At 34.8% G+C, this 20,427-nt stretch overlaps 1 protein-coding gene across 2 annotated transcripts; it reads left to right on the top strand.

Annotated features, from left to right (window-relative positions):
- Positions 1–2,000: 2,000 nt before the first annotated feature.
- Positions 2,001–19,971, top strand: LOC107840147 (F-box protein At2g02240). 2 transcript variants are annotated; one of them, XM_016683894.2, is made up of 4 exons: positions 2,001–2,135; positions 14,883–15,154; positions 15,266–15,381; positions 19,188–19,971. In XM_016683894.2, exons 1-4 carry the CDS (start codon positions 2,120–2,122, stop codon positions 19,747–19,749), a joined length of 966 nt encoding a protein of 321 aa, XP_016539380.2. In that variant the 5' UTR covers positions 2,001–2,119; the 3' UTR covers positions 19,750–19,971. The 2 variants fall into 2 exon arrangements, with proteins under 2 accessions (XP_016539380.2, XP_016539381.2); XM_016683895.2 differs by lacking the exon at positions 2,001–2,135 and adding an exon at positions 14,698–14,763.
- Positions 19,972–20,427: the final 456 nt, after the last annotated feature.

Here is a 20,427-nt window from a genome sequence, read left to right as displayed (position 1 = left end):
GGACATGACTCCAAATGATAAGATGAAACAGAAAATTTCATCTAAAGAAGAGTCTTCCTATGTGGAACCATGGCAAAATCTTCCTGAAAAGCTACTCAACTTTCTCAAAAAGCCACGGAGAGTACATTCAAATTTAAGAGAATCCATAGGTCCTGCCGGTGTTACTAAATCATGGAGATGTGCTTCCAAGAAATGTGGTTCCATTGCAAAGTCACCATGGCTTGAGCTTTCAAATGAACCTCAATACTATTGCAAAACTCAGCAGCATACCTTCAACCTCTCATTTGCAGATTCTGGTTTCTATTGGTGGCATGGTAGAACAAGGCCACGTTATGATCCTTGGAAGCATTTTCACTGCTACTCACCGTTGTCGATTCTGGACGGAAAAAAGATACCTATTGATTACTGCTTTCTAAATAGTTCCAGAGGACGCTATGGTCATTGGGGTATTCCCCCCTCTGATCGCAAAAAACCATTTTCATTTCCCTATTCCATTTATAGTTGGAGCTGTTGTTGTTTTCCGAAATTTGTGGTTTATCACTTAGGACAAAACCAAAAATGGATGAACCAAGAATGCAATCAAAATGGCCTTATTGATCCGAATGATCCTAAGGGGCAACTCATACAATTCAGTAATGCCATCTTCTTTGACAGGAAGTTTTATGCACTAACCTTGCAGGGGACCCTTGCAGTAATACAAGAGAGTCAGGAATATCAGTTTCAAGTCACGCGATTAAGTAGAAAACAAGCCATTCCGTCAAACTACTCAAAGCATTTCATAGAGTACTTTCTTGAGTCTGACGGGGAAATCTTGCTCATATTCCTGATATCAGAAGGATCAAACAGGACGGTGGACAAAGTGGAAGTGTTCAAGCTGCAGATTGAAGATCTTTCATGGTTAAAGCTGGACAACCTCGGAGATAGAACCTTATTTGCGGGGATTAATTGTTGTATCTCAGTGCCCGCAAGTCAAATTGGCTGCAGAAACAACTGTGTCTATTTCACTCATCGTCTCATTGATGGTTGGAGAATATATGATATGAGAAGTGGTTGCATTGCCCCCTGCTATGATGACACTGGTTGTGAGGTAGCAAATCCAGTGTGGGAGGAGCCAATAACTGGAAAATCATCACGACGACGAAAAAAGTATTTATGATTCAGCATCCGATCTATGCTTATCATCATTCTAACATGTTATTAACCCTGTTACTGTGTGAAATAAATTGGACATAAAGTATAAATTGCTGAAAACCATTCACCTATTTGTACAAAAATCGTTAGTCCCTTTGATGGTTATTCTGTATTACTGTTATTTTCTAAGAATGACCTACACTCTAAAGTCTAACGGTGCCAAACTTAGGAAATTAAAGTGCTTTGTCATTCAGAAATAAAGGGTGTCAATTAAAATGATCTCATGATTGTTGATCTATTAATGCAAGTTTGCAACCAAAGACATAAACAATAAGTACATATACTTGTACTTATGATTGATGTGCTTATTATGTTTTGGCCCTTTTGAGTTCAATTAATGGATTTCTACTTCTAATAAAGGGTGTGTACATTATCGTGTTTGAGATATTATAGGATAAATCTTAATGAGACATTATTGGGCACAGTAAATTAAATGTTTTATAGTTTGTAAATCTTGTATGATATGTTGCTAATTTGTAGTATATGGAAAAGAATATGTAGCGCAAAATTATGTATAACCGTCATTGCCTTAGTTTTTTGGTCATATTATGGTATATATGATGGGTATTATAAAAAATGTGTGTTTTTTGTGCAATTAGTGAATATATGTCATTAAATATTAGTGTTATTTGGTCATTAATCCAAATGGGAGAATAATAGATTTCTTATTATTTTATGCGTGACCCAATTAATGTAAAATCCATAATTGATGTGTAATGAGGAACAAATCTTGTCTGCCAAATCGATTACTTGATGGACGTACAGGATTAAATCTCAATCTCTATAAATTAGTCTTTCCTCCACTCGTTAGGGTTATCACATATTCTCTGAATAATCCCATCACTGGCGGCGCCTACGAAAACATAAGTCTAGGGCAAGGAGACAAAACTAATTTTCAGTTAACGCTTTGGCTCCTCTATGTGTGATAATGTCTGACCTTTCAGGTATGAGCTTTGTAATATCTTCTAGTAAGATCATCATTTTAAGATTCCGATATCCATTTAGTTTATGTAGATAGCATGAATGTTTATGCTTAAGCCTTATGTTTACATCTTATATGATATATACATAAAATAAATTATACATTGAATTCAAATTAACCCTTTGCACCTACCTGACTTTGCCCTCGTGTATCGACATGATCATCACGAGAATGTATAGATAAGCTTTCTTTACTATTCATATTTAGTGAAGTAGGTAAACGTATTCGAGAAAAAAATGATTTTTATGTGGAAATGAAAATTTACTTTTGTGGGAGAATTGACGGGATGAAAATCTAGAACGAATGTACAAAGAAATTTCAGGAGTATCTAATGAAAATTTTAAAATTCAACTTTTGACACGTTAAGATATCCTTAATAGCCTACCTAAATAGATATTGTATTTACATGTGATACGAATGTCTACATCATTACATTTCATTTAGAATTAGGATTATACATAATTTCAGACAATAGGAATAAAAAAAGTAAATTGAAAACATTATGAATTTCATTCCATCTCATTTTACTTGGTAGACACTTCGACATGAAATTTCATATTACTTGAAATCATGAGATGAAATTTGCATTTGGACATGCGATTTCATCTCATGATTTAAAACCACAAAAAAAAAATTTTAAGTTCTCCAAAAAGTTTGATTTGAAAATTTTCAAATATACCCACAAATTTATATTTTGTAGAAAAAAAAAACGTCATTTCGTATCTACCAACCATTTATTTCACATATAAGCAAAGTTATATTTGATATTATTATATGCATGTTCAACGTAAGAAGATTGTTCGTACTATGTGAGAAACTTATATTAAATATTGTATCTCTTTTTAGAATAGATTTGTGATAGTGTATTAAACTTTTGTTATGAACTTTTATACCATTTAAAAATTGAAACAATTTTAATAGTTTTTCAACTAATAGAATTTCTATACTTATGAGAAAATATACAATTTCAAAAGTTTAAATTGTATATTCAAACAAAACTTCAACTTTATCTTAAATGATTTGAAATCGTGATTTCTCTTACCGGTGGCCAAATATCCATCTCTTCACTTGCTTCGCTCATTTTAGTATTGTTTGCCTTAAATATCCTTGGATTTGCACTTTGTGTTTTAAAATATACCACTCCCTCTGCTTTATATTAGTTGATTATTTTTCTCACACATATATTAAATAATTATAAATAACAAGATAATTTTATTAATTTACCTGGTAAAAACTTCTTTGAGAACTTTACAAATAAGTATGAACAATTTTAAAAATAATTAATTATAAAGATAATACTAGTATAGTACTCACGCGCGATGCGCGTATTGTATATCATAACTTAAGACCCATTTGAATTGACTTATTTTAAGTGCTTTTAAGTTTCAAAATAATTTTTAAGCACTTTAAAGTCTTTGTGCAAAATTAAAAAGTGCTTATAAGAATTTATTTTTAAGCTAAAAAGATAAAAATAATTGGATAACCATAAAATAAGTACAGAAGTTTTAAGTCCGTCTAAACATCAACTTAGACTGTCTTGTTATAATCTATATGAGCTTCTTTTATCTTTAAATTTACATTTTTTTTCGCTTATGTTCTAATTACATGTAACCTAAATATATGAAAACACATTCTTTTTAAAAGTCATGCTCTATTCACTCTCAATATATGTTAGTACCTTGTAATCAAAATATTGAGAATAGTTTTTTTTCCAGACATGCCTAACAAACCACAGGAAATACAGAAGTAATAAATTATAATTGATACTACTTAAAATGTCACCTTTAAATTGTCATCAATTATTCCGACACAGTATTTAAAAGAAGTAAGAAAAAATTATCTAAACATGATATAAAGAATCATTAACAAAATAATTTTTTAAGAGAAAGCATAGAAGACAGAATGTGTTGATGGTGTTGACAAATAGAAATTCATATTTTCTAAAGACACAATACCATATATCGTCACAGGTGTCTGCTATCCAAAAGTTATAGTTCACACTTGGAGTGCATTTTTCACTCTAAGTTGTATAAGGAACAACAAACCTTTTGTATTAAGAGTTTTCCTCCTAAGGAGGAAAATTTAGATATACACCTTCTCACCAAGTCACTGCAATGTTTGTGAGCTAGTTAGAGCATAATGTATTTTATGATTTCACTTTCTAATGGATGGTGTCATAAAGGATTTCCCACAACCACATAACCTTTTTAAAGTTGAAACTAATTAATAAGAACGCAAATTTACACATAAGATCATAATGGTTGTAGACACCATATGAAACGGGCATCTTTGGACACCAAATGTTAAATGATTTATCGGCGCTAGAAATAAAATAGAAATTGAGTTAATATTTGAGCAAGTATTTTCTACATTTTCCTCATTTTTTAACCACTTTCTCGACCTTGATACTTGAGAGTAGTGAATTGAGATCATTATCAACTTCCTTCACATATGATATGTATCCAAATCCAAATCTACTTTTCTTGCCAAGGTCTCTTTGGAAGAAGGAGAGATCATGCCATTATCAACCGTGAAATCCTATAAAATGAAAATAGAAAGTTTGTGAAAATGAATAGTGCGCTCTTTATATGCGCCCAAGCATTGTGGTCATGAGATTTTTCGTAAAGACAAATAAAATAATAATTGAAGAAATTAACTTAAAACATTTAAAAGAGAGGGTCGAAATTACCATGAAATATTTATCTCCCTTGATGAATTGGCAAACAACAATATCCATATGCTACAAGATATGAAATTAAAACAACAGACATTTAATGTACCTTTGAATGGAGAAATATAATTGCATTATAATATCCTCATCATTGCTATCTATATAAACATCAGCAACCGCCTCAACATTGAAGAGATTAACTACCACTTTAAACACGACCATTCTATCAAGAACAGTATTCATCTCCATAAATACTCACAATCATTCTCTCTGACAGTTCAAGCTCATACTTTAGCATTAGAAAGTAATTATAATCCATAAAGATCATTGAAAAAATAACATAGCGTACTTGATAATTTGATCAAATAAGACATCTAATATCTTCAATTGATTGGTGTATCTTATTATTCTCGTGCAAAGGAAGCAAATTTCCTCACATATTGCTATTGCAGTTTTCATCCGATGTCCATGAAAGATGTTTGAATTGAATTTGCTTCTACAAAATCAAGTATTTGCCAAAAGTATTGAATAACAATTCAGAAACCCTCAAATACTACATGACTTATTACATTACAAACATCTGCTAGTATTTCTAGGTGAAGATAAGGGTCAATGGAGGATAAAAAAATTTTACTGTGTATTTTACATGCTACCTAATTGAAAAATACTGTGAAAATTGATAGTGCGAAAGTTTAGAGAGATTATTCATCATGAAATCAAGAGAGAAGTGCAAAATAATATTACACGAAAGTAATATTTTGGACATACATCTAATTAAAACTCTAAGATTTAAGCCTTTCACTCGAATTAGTAACTTCCTTGAGAAGCTCTATAATAAGTCGAGACATATATACCTAAAATGAATGAACTATTATATTATTTAAAGTTAGCACATGAGTTCAAAATATATTGACAATGGTTAGAGAAAACAAACAAAAAAGGGCAAAGAAATATAACAATGATTACCACAAAGCAAAATAGAGATTCGATATTTTTCAGGCAAAGATGTGTAATAAGATGCCTTCAAAAGGCAGTAAGATATCATTGAAACTTAATGAAAGAAATATTTCTTGCACCAATAAAACAATGTATAAGATTGATTTTGTTGAAAGATTATTAGAATGAGAGATGTTTCATACATCTACCAAGGTGACAGGATAAAACTATAACAAAGTTGTCATATCATATGCTATTACGAAGGGAACATTCACCAATCGAGCCAAAATTCACATGGCATTCTCAACACTACAATATTAAGTTAGCCACATATCAATACACTTTGACACTATGAAGCAGATATAATCATTAACTTAAAACTACTGTAACTTCATTATATCTCATCAAAGGATATATTGTTATTTCAAAAGAGGGCATTTTCAAATAAAATCTTTATCCTCTTTGAAAGCAAAATGTTTTTAGATTTCACCACAAATGGATAGTATCTATGAAAACCAACATATTAACGTGATTAATGAACAAAGATCCATTCTTATTTCTTACGGATTTTCTAAGCAAATACGTAATAAAATATATCTTTGGATGAGACAATGCTCAGAAAAGCACTACAAATGTGACATTTTTTGTGTGTCACTGCATAAAAAAATATTGACTTCTATTTTCACTAATTTTTTGAGAGTTTGATATCCATTGAAATTAATCATAACATACTCAGATATTAATATTGCTAAAATCTCTTCACAGATGCATGTATACTACTGCTATGTTGATGAACCCTCTAATATAAGACCAAATGCAATTGTTCTATAATATTTCTTTCAGGGGAATTTGAAAAATATATATTTTTTAATATTGAAAAAAACTCTTCACAGATGCATATTTACTGCTGCTATGAGGCTACAATATACTACATGATAATACCCACAACATGTTATTTCCACAATATATTTGGGTATGCAGAATCTGTATAGCAGAACAAAAACTTTATCTAGTTCAAGTTTACAAACAAGAACACAATGAAGTATATCAATACCCTCAACACAAGATCAAAATGATCTTTTCAAGAGGTGTATTTATTTTTCCAAAAATAATAAATGAAGTAGAAATGAATAAGGCCAAGTCATCCGAATTCACGGAGTTTCCTTAAGGAAATAATTCCCCTCACTGTACCCGAGGTTGTGGAATTTTTTCTCCTAGGATAAAATGGCCTTCAATCCGACTATAGCAGTACCTCAAATAGGCGGATTCTATGAATGCACTGAACGATTTAATGATCACAGCAATAGTTTTTTCAAGAGAAGAAGAAGAGTTTATAATCTGAAATTTCTATCTCAAACCTGTGGATGAAAATCAGGTTATTTATAGCCACAAGATGCCTCTTTAGAAATGAGGCAATGGTTCACTCCAAAGGTTGCACCTTTGCTGTAAGTTCATGTTTGTTCATCAAAGATTGCATCCTTTCCTGAACAGTCATATCTTTCCATGAATCAGTGTGTCTTTTACTGAATGGTTGCATCTGTTTGTTCAACCAATGCATCAGTTCGGTTAAAAAGCAGAAAACAGTGCATCAGTTCTGAAGTAATGCAACATTTCCGAAGCAGTGCAACTGTTCTGCGTCACTGTTCACGTAAAACAGTAGCATCAGTTCCTGCGTCACTGTTACTGCATGCATATATACATACGTAAATGGAGGATTAAACACAGAAAATATTTACTGTGTTTTCTCTTGGCATTGTTCAGAATTCAAATAAAGTTTGTCCAAAAAGATAGATCTCATCGATCGATCATTTGACAAATCCAAATCCAAATCCAAATTCGAAGCCGAGGCCGAGCTGAGCGAGCGACAATGATGACGCGAGGCATTTCTATTTTCTTGCCTCACTTATTCATGTGGAAGTGTGTTTCACAATATAAACACTTTAAAGTTCTCTTCTTCCACCAATATGGGATAAAAAGTAAACTTTCCAAGTTTGAGTACACTTTCCATTTTGGTGTAAACTCAATTTTTCTCTTCCACTTGATTTCTCTATTTTCCATTCAACACACATATAGAACCCAACAATCCTCCACATGAATGAGAATGGCTATTTTTCATAAAAATTTTACGGACAAGTATGTGATCATCAAGCAAAGACTGATTGCATCTGGATAAGTGAGTTTCCTTTTGAACTTTCCGTAGTGAACATGCATTGGATTCACTCGGTCAATCGGTAGATTTGATATCTTTGAACCATCGATCTTTAATGTACACCCAGACAACACATATCACACAACCAACCTTTTACCATTTATGGTTCTTACGATTTTGTTCTTTTTATCCATGAACATGTCCCGATTTCATGAGAGCTTAGAGAATGAGCTTTACTAACATTCTCTTTGAAGCGGCTTCCACTTCGCTCTCGCATAGGTGATTTCTAAACGTTCAATCCTGTAGATTAAACTATTTGGTCAAATCTGCCTAATTTAGATAATCATTAAAAGACTTTTCACCTTAAGTCTTATCCTAGTTTACTATACATTGTCTACATCATGAGAATGGGTTGGGTAATTGACAATGTTGAACCTATCAGACACAACTTTGTTTGATCTCCGTGAACCTAGCTCTTGGGATCTCCAGTCTGCCAGGTAGAGTTACCACCATGCTGACTTGTCCTAGGCCTTAAACCCATTCCCTTAGATGTCCTTTCTACTCCTTCTCAAGATAGGCCTTTTGTAAGTGGATCCAACACATTATCCTTTGACTTTACATAGTCTACAGTGATAATTCCACTAGAGAGAAGTTCTTTAACGGTATTATATTTTCGTCTTATATGATGAGATTTACCGTTGTACATCATGGTCCCTGCCCTATCTATTGTCGCTTGGCTATCACAGTGTATACATACTGGTGCCACTGGCTTGGGCCAATACAGAACATCTCCTAAGAAATTCCGGAGTCATTCTGCTTCTTCACCGGCTTTATCTAATGCGATAAATTCAGATTCCATTGTAGAGCGAGCAATACACGTCTGTTTGGATGATTTTCAAGAGACTGCTTCTCCACTGGTAGATTTTACTTCGTTCGATCCGGTGATCCAATTTGCATCACTATATCCTTCAAGTACCGCAAGATATTTATTATAATGCAAAGCATAATTTTGAGTGTATTTAAGATACCCCAAAACTCTTTTCATTGCCACCCAATGAGTTTTGTTGGGATTACTCGTGTACCGACTCAATTTACTGATAGTGCATGCTATGTCTGGTCGTGTACAGTTCATTATATACATTAAACATCCCAATACTCTTGCGTACTCCAATTGTGAGTCACTTTCATCTTCATTCTTTCGAAGTGCAAAACTCGCATCCAATGGAGTCTTGGCAATACCGAATTCCATATACTTGAACTTGTCAAGTACCTTTTTGATATAATGAGACTGTGACAATGCCAACCCTTATGGAGTTTGATGGATTTTTATACCTAAGATCACATTTGCAACTCCAAGGTCCTTCATATCAAACTTGCTCTCGAGCATTTGTTTTGTTGCATTTATGTCAAAAATGTCTCTACTGATAATCAACATATCATCCACATATAAACATACAATGACTTGGTGGTTTGGAGTGTCTTTAATATAAACACATTTATCCCATTCATTTATTTTGAATCCGTTTGCCAACATGGTTTGGTCAAACTTCGCATGCCATTGTTTTGGTGCTTGCTTTAGTCCATATAACGACTTGATAAGTTTATACACCTTGTTTTCCTTTCCTGGAACCACAAAACCCTCAGGTTGTTCCATGTATATTTCTTCCTCCAAATCTCCATTTAGGAATGCGGTTTTTACATTCATTTGATGGATTTGAAGATCATATACTGCCATCAAGGCAATTAACATTCGAATCGAGGTTATCCTTATTACTTGCGAGTATGTATCAAAGTAATCAAGGCCTTCCTTCTGTTTGAAGCCTTTTATTACAAGTCTTGCTTTGTATTTGTCAATAGTACCATCCGCCTTTATTTTCCTTTTAAAGATTCATTTAGAACCCAAAGGTTTATTTCTGGGAGAAAGGTCAACCAATTCCCATGTGTGGTTGCTTAAGACTGAATCTATCTCACTATTGACTGCCTCTTTCCAAAAGGATGAGTCTGACGACAACATTGCTTCTTTAAACGTTTGAGGGTCATTTTCTAAAAGAAATGTTACAAAATCCGATCCAAACGAATTTGACGTTTTTTGACGTGTACTACGTATTGGATTTTCTTTATTATGTACATTCTCATTTGGTTCATCTCGAGGTCGTTTAGATCCTCCACTAGACTGTTCATGTCTAAGTTTATACGGGTAAATATTTTCAAAGAATTCAGCATTGTCTGATTCAATTACCGTATTTTCACTAATATCCGGATGTTCGGATTTATGAACCAAAAATCGACATGCTTTACTACTTTTAGCATATCCTAAGAACACGCAGTCCACCTTTTTAGGTCATATCTTAACCCTTTTAGGTATAGGAACTTGAACCTTCGCTAGAAACCCCCACACTTTAAAATATTTCAAGTTAGGTTTCCTTCCTTTCCATTTTTCGTAAGAAATTGATTGTGTCTTACTATGGAAAACTCTGTTGAGTATACGATTGGCCGTACGGATAGCCTCCCCCCATAAGTTTTGCGGTAAATCAGAACTTATAAGTAAGACATTCATCATTTTCTTCGAAGTTCAATTTTTTCTTTCTGCAATTTCATTAGATTGAGGTGAATATGGGGCCGTAGTTTGATGGATTATTCCATTCTCTACACATATTTGCGCAAAGGGAGATTCATATTCTCCGTCCCTATCACTTCTTATCATTTTGATCTTTTTGTCTAACTAATTTTCAACTTCAGTTTTATATTGCCTAAACGTATCTATTGCTTCATCCTTACTACTTAGCAAGTAGACATAACAATATCTAGTGCAATCGTCAATAAAAGTTATGAAATACTTTTTCCCACCACGTGACGGTATTGACTTTATATCACAAATGTCAGTGTATATTAAGTCTAAGGGATTGAAATTCCTTTCAACGGACTTATAAGGATGCTTCGCATACTTCGATTCCACACACGTTTGACACTTAGATTTATTGCACTCAAAGTTTGGCAAAACTTCTAAGTTAATCAGTTTTCGTAATGTTTTGTAATTAACATGGCCTAAACGTTCATGCCATAAATCATAAGACTCAAGCAAATAAGAAGAATTTGGACTTTTATTTATTTCAACAGTCATTACATTCATCTTATAAAGGCCTTCGGTCAGATAGCATTTCCCTACATACATTTCTCTTTTGCTAATTACAATTTTTCTAGAAACAATTACACATTTGAATCTGTTCTTATCTAGAAATGAAACAGAAATTAAATTCCTACGTAACTCTGGAACATATAACACATTGCTTAGTGTTAAGACCTTGCCGGAAGTCATCTTTAAGCAAATTTTTCTTGTTCCCTCCACCTTAGCAGTAGCGGAGTTGGCCATGTAGAGCATTTCTTCTGCTTGAGCCGGAGCAAATGACGAGAACAACTCTTTGTTGACGCAAACATGGCGTGTGGCACCCGAATCCATCCACCATTCACGTGGATTCCCCACCAAGTTGCATTCCATGAACATAGCACACAGATCATCATATTCTTTGTTGGACTCAATCATATTCGCTTGGTTCCTTTTCTTGCCTTTCTTCGGGGCTCGACAATCCGTGGACTTGTGGCCAATCTTACTACAGTTGAAGCATTTTTCCTTGAATTTCTTCTTGGGTTGATTGCTTCCTTGTTCAGCTTTCTTTCTCTTATTAGAATTGTTTCGACCATCTTTTACAATATGTGCTTCATTAATTGTAGAATTTCCCTTTGACCTTCTTTCGACAGCTTTATTGTCCTCTTCAATACGGAGTCAGACGATAAGATCTTCAACGGTCATCTCCTTGCATTTATGCTTTAAGTATTTTTTGAAGTCTTTCCACAACGGTGGTAGCTTCTCAACTATCGCTGCTACTTGGAAAGTATCATTCACAATTAAACCTTCTGCTAGGAGATCATGTATGATGACTTGCAACTCATGTACTTGAGAGTCAACAAATTTGCTATCTATCAGTTTGAAATCCAGGAACCGTGCAACAAGGAATTTCTTAATTCCCGCATCCTCTGTTTTATATTTTCGTTCAAGTGTCCCCCATAGTTCCTTTGATATCTTGGTTCCACTATATACATTGTAGAGGTCTTCTTGGAGACCACTCAGAATATAGTTCCTGCAAAGGAAGTCCGAATGTTTTCAAGCTTCTACAAAAATGAAACGGTCTTTGTTCGAGGTTCCCTCGGGCACCTCAAGAGCGTCTTCGCTAGTGAACCGTTGTAGACATAAAGTGGTGAGGTAAAAGAACATCTTTTGCTGCCACCGCTTGAAGTCAATGCCCGAAAATATTTCGGACTTCTCCGACGGTGCCATCGTTGGCGGACCATTTGTGCGGCTTGATGAAGCAATATTGTTTGCCCCCACAGTCATGGCCACATCATGCGTTTGACTTTCAGTTGTCATTTTTCCTGTCACCACAAGACAGAAAACTTAGTATTTTTTCAGAATACTATTTATAAAGTTAAATAACTTGAAACTCTTCTTCTTGTTTCTAGTTAACGATGAAGTTTTTATTACTTCGAATCGTCAACCGAGTGAACCTTAACTTGTGATGAAGATTTTATGTCTTCTAATCACTAGTTAAATTCAAGCAGAGTAGAAAGCTTAAGCTTTAATCTCCAAAAACAAGTAATACAGATTCTGTAAACATTATTTCCTTAAGATTGTTATTTCCACAATATATTTGGGTATGCAGAATCTGTATAGCAGAACAACAACTTTATCTAGTTCAAGTTTATAAACAAGAACACAATGAAGTATATCAATACCCTCAACACAAAATCAAAATGATCTTTCCAAGAGGTGTATTTATTTTTCCAGAAATAATAGATGAAGTAGAAATGAATAAGGCCAAGTCGTCCGAATTCACGAAGTTTCCTTATGAAAATAATTTCCCTCACTGTACCCGAGGTTGTGGAATTTTTTCTCCTAGGATAAAATGGCCTTCAATCCGACTATAGCGGTACCTCAAATAGGCGGATTCTACGAACGCACTGAACGATTTAATGATCACACAAAATAGTTTTTTCAAGAGAAGAAGAAGAGTTTATGATATGAAATTTCTGTAATTTCTATCTCAAACCTGTGGATGAAAACCAGGTTATTTATAGCCACAAGATGCCTCTTTAGAAGGGAGGCAATGGTTCACTCCAAAGGTTGCCCTTTGTTGTAAGTTCATGTCTGTTCATCAAAGATTGCATGAACAATCATATCTTTCCATGAATCAGTGTGTCTTTTGCTAAATGGTTGCATCTGTTTGTTCAACCAGTGCATCAGTTCAGTTAAAAAGCAGAAAACAGTGCATCAGTTCTGAAGCAATGCAACATTTTCGAAGCAGTGCAACTGTTCTGCGTCACTGTTCACGTAAAACAGTAGCATCAGTTCCTGCGTCACTGTTACTGCATGCATATATACATACGTAAATGGAGGATTAAACACAGAAAATATTTACTGTGTTTTCTCTTGGCATTGTTCGGAATTCAAATAAAGTTTGTCCAAAAAGATAGATCTCATCGATCGATCATTTGACAAATCCAAGGCAGAGCCAAGCGACAACAATGGCGCAAGGAATCTCTATTTTCTTGCCTCACTTATCCATGTGGAAGTGTGTTTCACAATATAAACACTTTAAAATTCTCTTCTTCCACCAATGTGGGAGAAAGAGTAAATTTTCCAATTTTGAGTACACATTTCATTTTGGTGTAAACTCAACTTTTCCCTTCCACTTGATTTCTTCATTTTCCATTCAACACACATATATAGAACCCAAAACAACAACCATTATTCGACATGCTGAGATGTGTAATCAAGATGCCTCAATCTTAATGAAATCAAATGAGATCTAACTTCCACTTATAAACGTTCTAATTCAGATGAGGATGAAATCAACAAATATGATTATTGAATGGTAAAAAATCCACCGAGTATTTTGAACACGACATATAACACACAAAATTGGATGAAACTTTTTTTTGTTGTCGGTCATTCTGTTTGTTGTACCAATCTACCATATTGATATGGATATACTAAAAGTCAATTCAACTTTCAATCACAAGTTAAATAAATATGAAAAAGGAAGAGCAAAGAACCTAATATCTATATATTTGAAAAAAGTTAAATTTTGTGCGTACAACCATAAATAGGGTCATCTTCTTACTCAATCTGTCATTAGCATCGTTGATTCTTCATTGTGATCATTACTTGTACAACTATCATTCCATTCGTATAATGCAAGCAATATAAAAATATATGGTTAGTCGATATGGTCATCATTTGGCCATCAATGATTCCAATAATCTGCAATTATCAAAGAAAACTTATTGCTTTTCAAAGTGATTTTTCCTATAAAAAGAGAGAGCAAAACTACAATGAGCAATTTCGAAATGGAGATAGGAGGTTTTTTTTTCTCCTAGAGTTTATATGACTTTTGAAGTCCACAATTTAAAAAACCATATCATTTATCCTTTTAATAATAATGGGGTAAATTCAAATCAATAGAATAAAATATTAAAATATTTATTGTAGCGACAGTTTTTGATGTCCTAATGGAATTTAAAATTCTATTGGCTAATTTAAATAAGACACTTGGATTTACAGTTGTTGTATAATAACTAACAACTAAACTAACTGATTTATAGGGTTAAGATGTCAAATGGCTTATTAATAGGATGCCACTTGGCTTAACATGGAGGCTTTATCCTCTCCTATTAATAATAATAATATATATAGATATAAATTTTTAATTTAATAAAGTGATCAACTAATATAAGATAATTATATATAATAAAATGAACAACTAATATGAGACCATAAAAGTAATCCGCTAATATAATTTAACATGTTGTATGATTTTCTTTATTTACTGACTCTTTTAATTCAATACTTACCTTACACATGGTATTTTAAAGAACATTTGTTTATGTTTGTTTTGCAGTGAATTGGAATTGTGTGTTTTCATTGTTACCGTATGATTGTACTGGGAAGATCTTGGCCTTAACAAGCCCTGTAGATGTTTGCCGCGTGTCCCTCGTCTCTAAATCACTTCAATCCGCTGCTGATTCCGATTCTGTTTGGGAGAAATTTCTGCCGTCTGATTATGAGTCCATCATTTCGGGATCAGTGAATCCCATCCCTGATTTTGCTTCAAAGAAGGAACTCTATGTTTATCTCTGCCATAATCCCATCTTAATCAATGAAGGTCGCAAGGTATGAACAATAGGGAAACATTAGTAATTATTGCTCCCTCCGTTTACTTTTATTAATTACAGTGTAATTTTACTAAATTATCCTTATTTATGTGTTTCTACTTTCTAACAGTGTTTCTCGCTGGACAAATGGAGTGGAAAGAAATGTTACTTTCTAGGTGGAAGGAATCTTAATATTTCATGGGATACACCAAAATATTTGAAATGGATTTCATTACCTGATTCCAGGTTTGCCTTCTCTTTTTACGGGTGGATTTTTATGTGAAGCTGTGATGTAGTTTAAATAATTTTTTCTTTTGACTATAATTTTCTCAAGTTAATTTTCTTTTGGTAACCATGTAAAGTATCATTAACCAACAAAATAATACACCTAGAGAGCCCTTACCGTTTAACCGTCTCAAGCAGTACTAAGGGTAAGCCTCAAGTAGTATATTTACACTTCCATCGGCATCTATGAAAATATATATATATATATATATTTTATTTTTTTTTCTTTTTTTAGATATTATGAATTATTAGCTTATTATGTGATATTTTGCCTTCGGATGGACCAGGTTGCCTAATGGTTTCAACAGAGGTCAACAGCAATACAGTAAATAATGAACATGATAATTTTATGTGGAAAACACGACCTGTACCTGTACAGGATTTAACTCTAACTACACTAAAGATGATAAGCCTCTCAATAAAAGATTACAAACTCTGTAAGCTATGGAATTATAAACTCTAATTCCTAATGTTCAATAACTGTTGAAACCCACTTCAAGTTCCTCACTTGAAAATCAGATTATAAAACTGCAGCAACCCTAGGAATTAACTCTTATTCCTAAAAACACACTAACCTCCCAAGTTTTGAGTTATCCCAACTGACAGACGAAACTTCTAAACCTGTTTATAACACACTGGCACTAAGAAAGCATGAAAAATTACAACTCAATAAACTTCCTAATACATAATAACTAGAATTGAAGACTGTAGACACATGGATGAAACAAGTTCGTCAATCTAGTTCTGGTTCACTGTATTAGGTTGCAAATATTATTCTTGGTTATATGCTCGTGTTCTACCTTTTTTCCTCTCAATATATGCGCATCAATTTCGTTTTAAAAGTTCTTGAATATTTATAACTTCTATTGATCTTCACAACCAAGTAGACTTTCAACTCCACAAGGACTCTCATGCTTCTTGGACTCTTTTCCTGAGTGTTATAGTCAAACACTAACTCCTGAAATAACAGCTTTCTTTCCTTTATTTTTGCTCATATGAATTTATCAACAACAAAAAGTCCTCTTGCAAGTTGAACTCTTTTGAAGCAGTTTTTCATGAACCAGCGATGCTTACTTGTTCTTGTCAATCATCAAAACTTCACAAGTCTTAACAAATTCCCCTTTTTGATGATGACAAACTCAAGCCTTTGTCCATTTCATTTTGATATCAATATCTTGACCCGTGAATACTAAAGCTCATGCTTGAAAGGAAACTCATGCTCAATACAAACATCTTCACCTGTGAAAGCTAAAGCATGGAACATTTGAATGAGCCAGGTTAGTTAATTAGGTTATAAAATTTACAACAACCCTCATCTTCCCTTTTTGGCATCATCAAAAACTGTTTCAACCATATGGATGACAAAGAATTATAGACTCTACATGATAGGACAGGTAATAGAAACATGTGTCATGTTCCTGGTTCATCACTTTGTCAATCATCGAAATCTATAAATCCATCAGAAATCTTACTTGACAAGGATGTAACACCCTAACTTAGGATAAGGAGTTCCGCATTGGCAAAACATAGGAGAGATGTTGGGTATGTAAGTAAGCAAGTCTTACTCTCTAGTGACGCGTTTTAAAGTCGTGAGAGCCTGGGCCCAGAGCGGACAATATCACTAGTGGCCAGTGGGCTGGGCTAAGGGGTCTCTCAGGCCTTTGTGGTTCGAGATGCCAGTCGCGGCTAGGACCTTAGCTCGGGTCGTGACAAGAATATGTAATACCCCAACTTAGGATAAGGAGTAGTGACGCGTTTTAAAGCCGTGAGGGCCTGGGCCCAAAGTAGACAATATCACTAGTGGGTTGGAATAATGGGTACCTTGGGCCTTCGTGGTTTGGGATGCCCGTCCCGGTCAGGTCCTAGCTCGGGTCGTGACAAGAATGGTATCAGAGTAGTGACGCGTTTTAAAGCTGTGAAGGCCTGGGCCCAAAGCAGACAATATCACTAGTGGGTTGGAATAATGGGTACCTTGGGCCTTCGTGGTTTGGGATGCCCGTCCCGGCCAAGTCCCAGCTCGAGTCGTGACAAGAATGGTATCAGAGTAGTGACGCATTTTAAAGCCGTGAGGGCCTAGGCCCAAAGCAGACAATATCACTAGTGGGTTAGAATAATGGGTACCTTGGGCCTTCGTGGTTTGGGATGCCCGTCCCGGCCAGGTCCCAGCTCGGGTCGTGACAAGAATGGAATCAGAGTCGCTCCTGTGTCAGCCCTGCCAATATGGACCACAAATCAGCCCTGTCAATGTGGGCCACAAATTCCGGTAAGGCAGGGCAAACCTCAGCGAGGACGCGATGCTAAGTATATAAGTAAGCAAACCTTACTCTCTAGTAACGCGTTTTAAAGTCGTGAGGGTCTGAGCCCAAAGCGGACAATATCACTAGCGGTTTTGGATAAGGAGTATCTCGGGCCTTCATGGTTCGGGATATCCGTCGCGGCCAGGGCCTCGGCTCGGGTCGTGACAAAGAACTCTCATCATCTTAGATTCTTGAGCCTGCATATTTGTGGACTCCTTATGTGGATATGGTTTGTCCAAGTCTGTAAGAACTCTTGCATGACAAGGACTCTCATCTTACTTGGATGCTTGAGTCTGTACATTTTTCGACTCCTGTATTGAATATACTTTGTACAGACTTCATGGTCTTTTACTTTTTTATTCAAAAAGTCCTTATACAAGTTAGACTCTGGATGCAGGTATTGTTATTTTATGGTGTTTTCGGGTACAAGAATCCGTATTTAGGCACGACAACTTCAACACTAGTTCAAGTTTAAAACAAGAACACAATGAAGTACAAAAACACCCTCAACACAAGATCAAAGTGATCTTTCTAAGAAGTTTGTTTTATTTTTTCAAAAATTAAGATGAAACAGAAATATAAATCAAGTCCCAACTTCACGGAGTGTCCTTAAGGAATAATTCCCCTCACTGTACCCGAGGTTTTGGAATCTTCCTCCCAGGATAAAATGGCTTTCAATCCAACTATAGTGGTACCTCAAATAATTGGATTCGTTGAACTCACTCAACGATTTGATTGATCACAAAGAATGTTTTGAAAACAAGAAGAGTTTTTTATTTCAGAAAATTTTTCATTCATATCAAACCTGTGGATGAAAGCAGGTTTATATAGCCATCAGATGTCTCTTCTGAAAGGTGGCAATGGTTCACTTAAAAGATGTATTCTTTGGAAGAGTCATGTCTGTTCATTCAAAACATTGTGTCTTTTTCTGAACAGACACAACTATCTGAACAGTCACACCTTTTCCAAAACAATATGTGTCTTTTGCTCAAAGATTGTGTCCCTCCATTTTCCATTCACACCAATTAAACCCAACAGCAGGAACATGTTGATCAATCTGTTCCATGTACGTATTCCACTGCTTTGTCAATCATCAAAATATACATGAGCTCAATATTATGACTAAGTAAAACTTCTGGGGTAGTTTTTAAATATTTTGCACCTTCCATTCCAGTTTACATGTCACCGTTTAACCATCCATGTAGTTTGTAAAATAAGGAAAAACTTTGTTATGTTTAGCAAATTGTCCAAGTGATTAAAGTCACTTTAATGCTTATTTTCATATGGATGTTTTTTTACGACAAAGTGCTTATTTTCATATGGATGTTTTTTTACGAAAAAGTGTTAAGGATAAAATGGAGATGGTGTTGAAATTCCTTCACATAAAATGGTACAGAGGAAATATTCTTTTTTTGGGAACAAATATATGCATTTGGATGACGTCTGTGTTTTCCCATATTGTCAAATCAGGTTCCCAGAGGTGGCTAAGCTGGACTATGATTGGTGTCTTGATATTCAGGGCACAATAAGAGCTGGAGTTCTGTCACCTCGGACATCCTATGCAGCTTACTTTGTTTACAAGTTGAAAAATGAATCTGAGTTTCATCTTCGACCAGTGAATGTGTCAGTTGGAATTTTTGGTGTTAAATTGGAAACACGATTAGCATTTCTGGTGCCGGTGAAGGACAGACCTCAACATCGTAATCACATTGATGCAGAGGACGTGTCCGAGCCCAAGCCCAAGCCCGAGCAATTGGATGATGATTTTGAGGAATCAATTGCAGAGAAATATCGAAGGCTACTGGATAGGTTGTGGCAGCATATCCCGGAGAATGCTACTGGTTCCGTGCGATCTATTGTTCAACGCCCTAAGCTTAGAGATGACGGCTGGTTAGAGGTAGAATTGGGCGAGTTTTATACTGAAAATGAAGAAGATTGCATAGAAATGAATTTGAATGAAGTGGACGACTGTGCATTTCTAAAGAAAGGCCTTATTATTGAAGGAATTGAGATTAGGCCAAGAATGGGTTAATTATCACTTCTTTTATAAAATATTTTTTTTCCATACAGCCACATCTATTCCTAATAGAACATGTTTCTATTTGGAGCAGTCATATTTATTTCAAGTATGTTTTGGTGCTATGGAGACTAAATACATGGTTGTTCTCCAGTTTGAACATTTGTAAGCATAAGATGCAGAACTGTTTTTCAAGAATCATCCTTGTTCTACTCTTTTAATTTCAAAGTTTTAAGTAGCAATACGCGACAAAAGTTTAATTAAGGGTGGGGGCGAGTAATAGTTGCTTGGTTGATTGCTTATGTTGTATTGAGAGAAAAATTTACGTAATTTAGCCTAGTGTTAAAAGCAAACTGACCTTGTACATGCTTTGCCCATGGAAAATCGAAATACTACTGTGATATTAATCAGGAAAAAGAGCATTACAGAAGGGACTTCAACTAAAGTAAAACGCTTATGGTGATCAATTCATCATCGAAGATTCAATACGAAAAAGGCTGCATTGAGGAGCTGGTAATATTGTTTTTGCTTGCATGTCAAATAGCCACCAGTTTCCACCTGTTTGCTGAGTAAAATGTATTCAGGATTGTTGGCATTAATCCACATACAACTTTCCTCTTCGACAAACAATGTTCTATGCCCAAGGCTCTCCATCTTAACCCACCACAGCTTTGGAATATCAAGCCTGTAAAT

This window comes from Capsicum annuum, chromosome 8 (assembly GCF_002878395.1).
Source record: "Capsicum annuum cultivar UCD-10X-F1 chromosome 8, UCD10Xv1.1, whole genome shotgun sequence".
Taxonomy (NCBI): Eukaryota; Viridiplantae; Streptophyta; class Magnoliopsida; order Solanales; family Solanaceae; genus Capsicum; species Capsicum annuum.
This window is presented reverse-complemented; position numbering and strand designations above follow the sequence as displayed.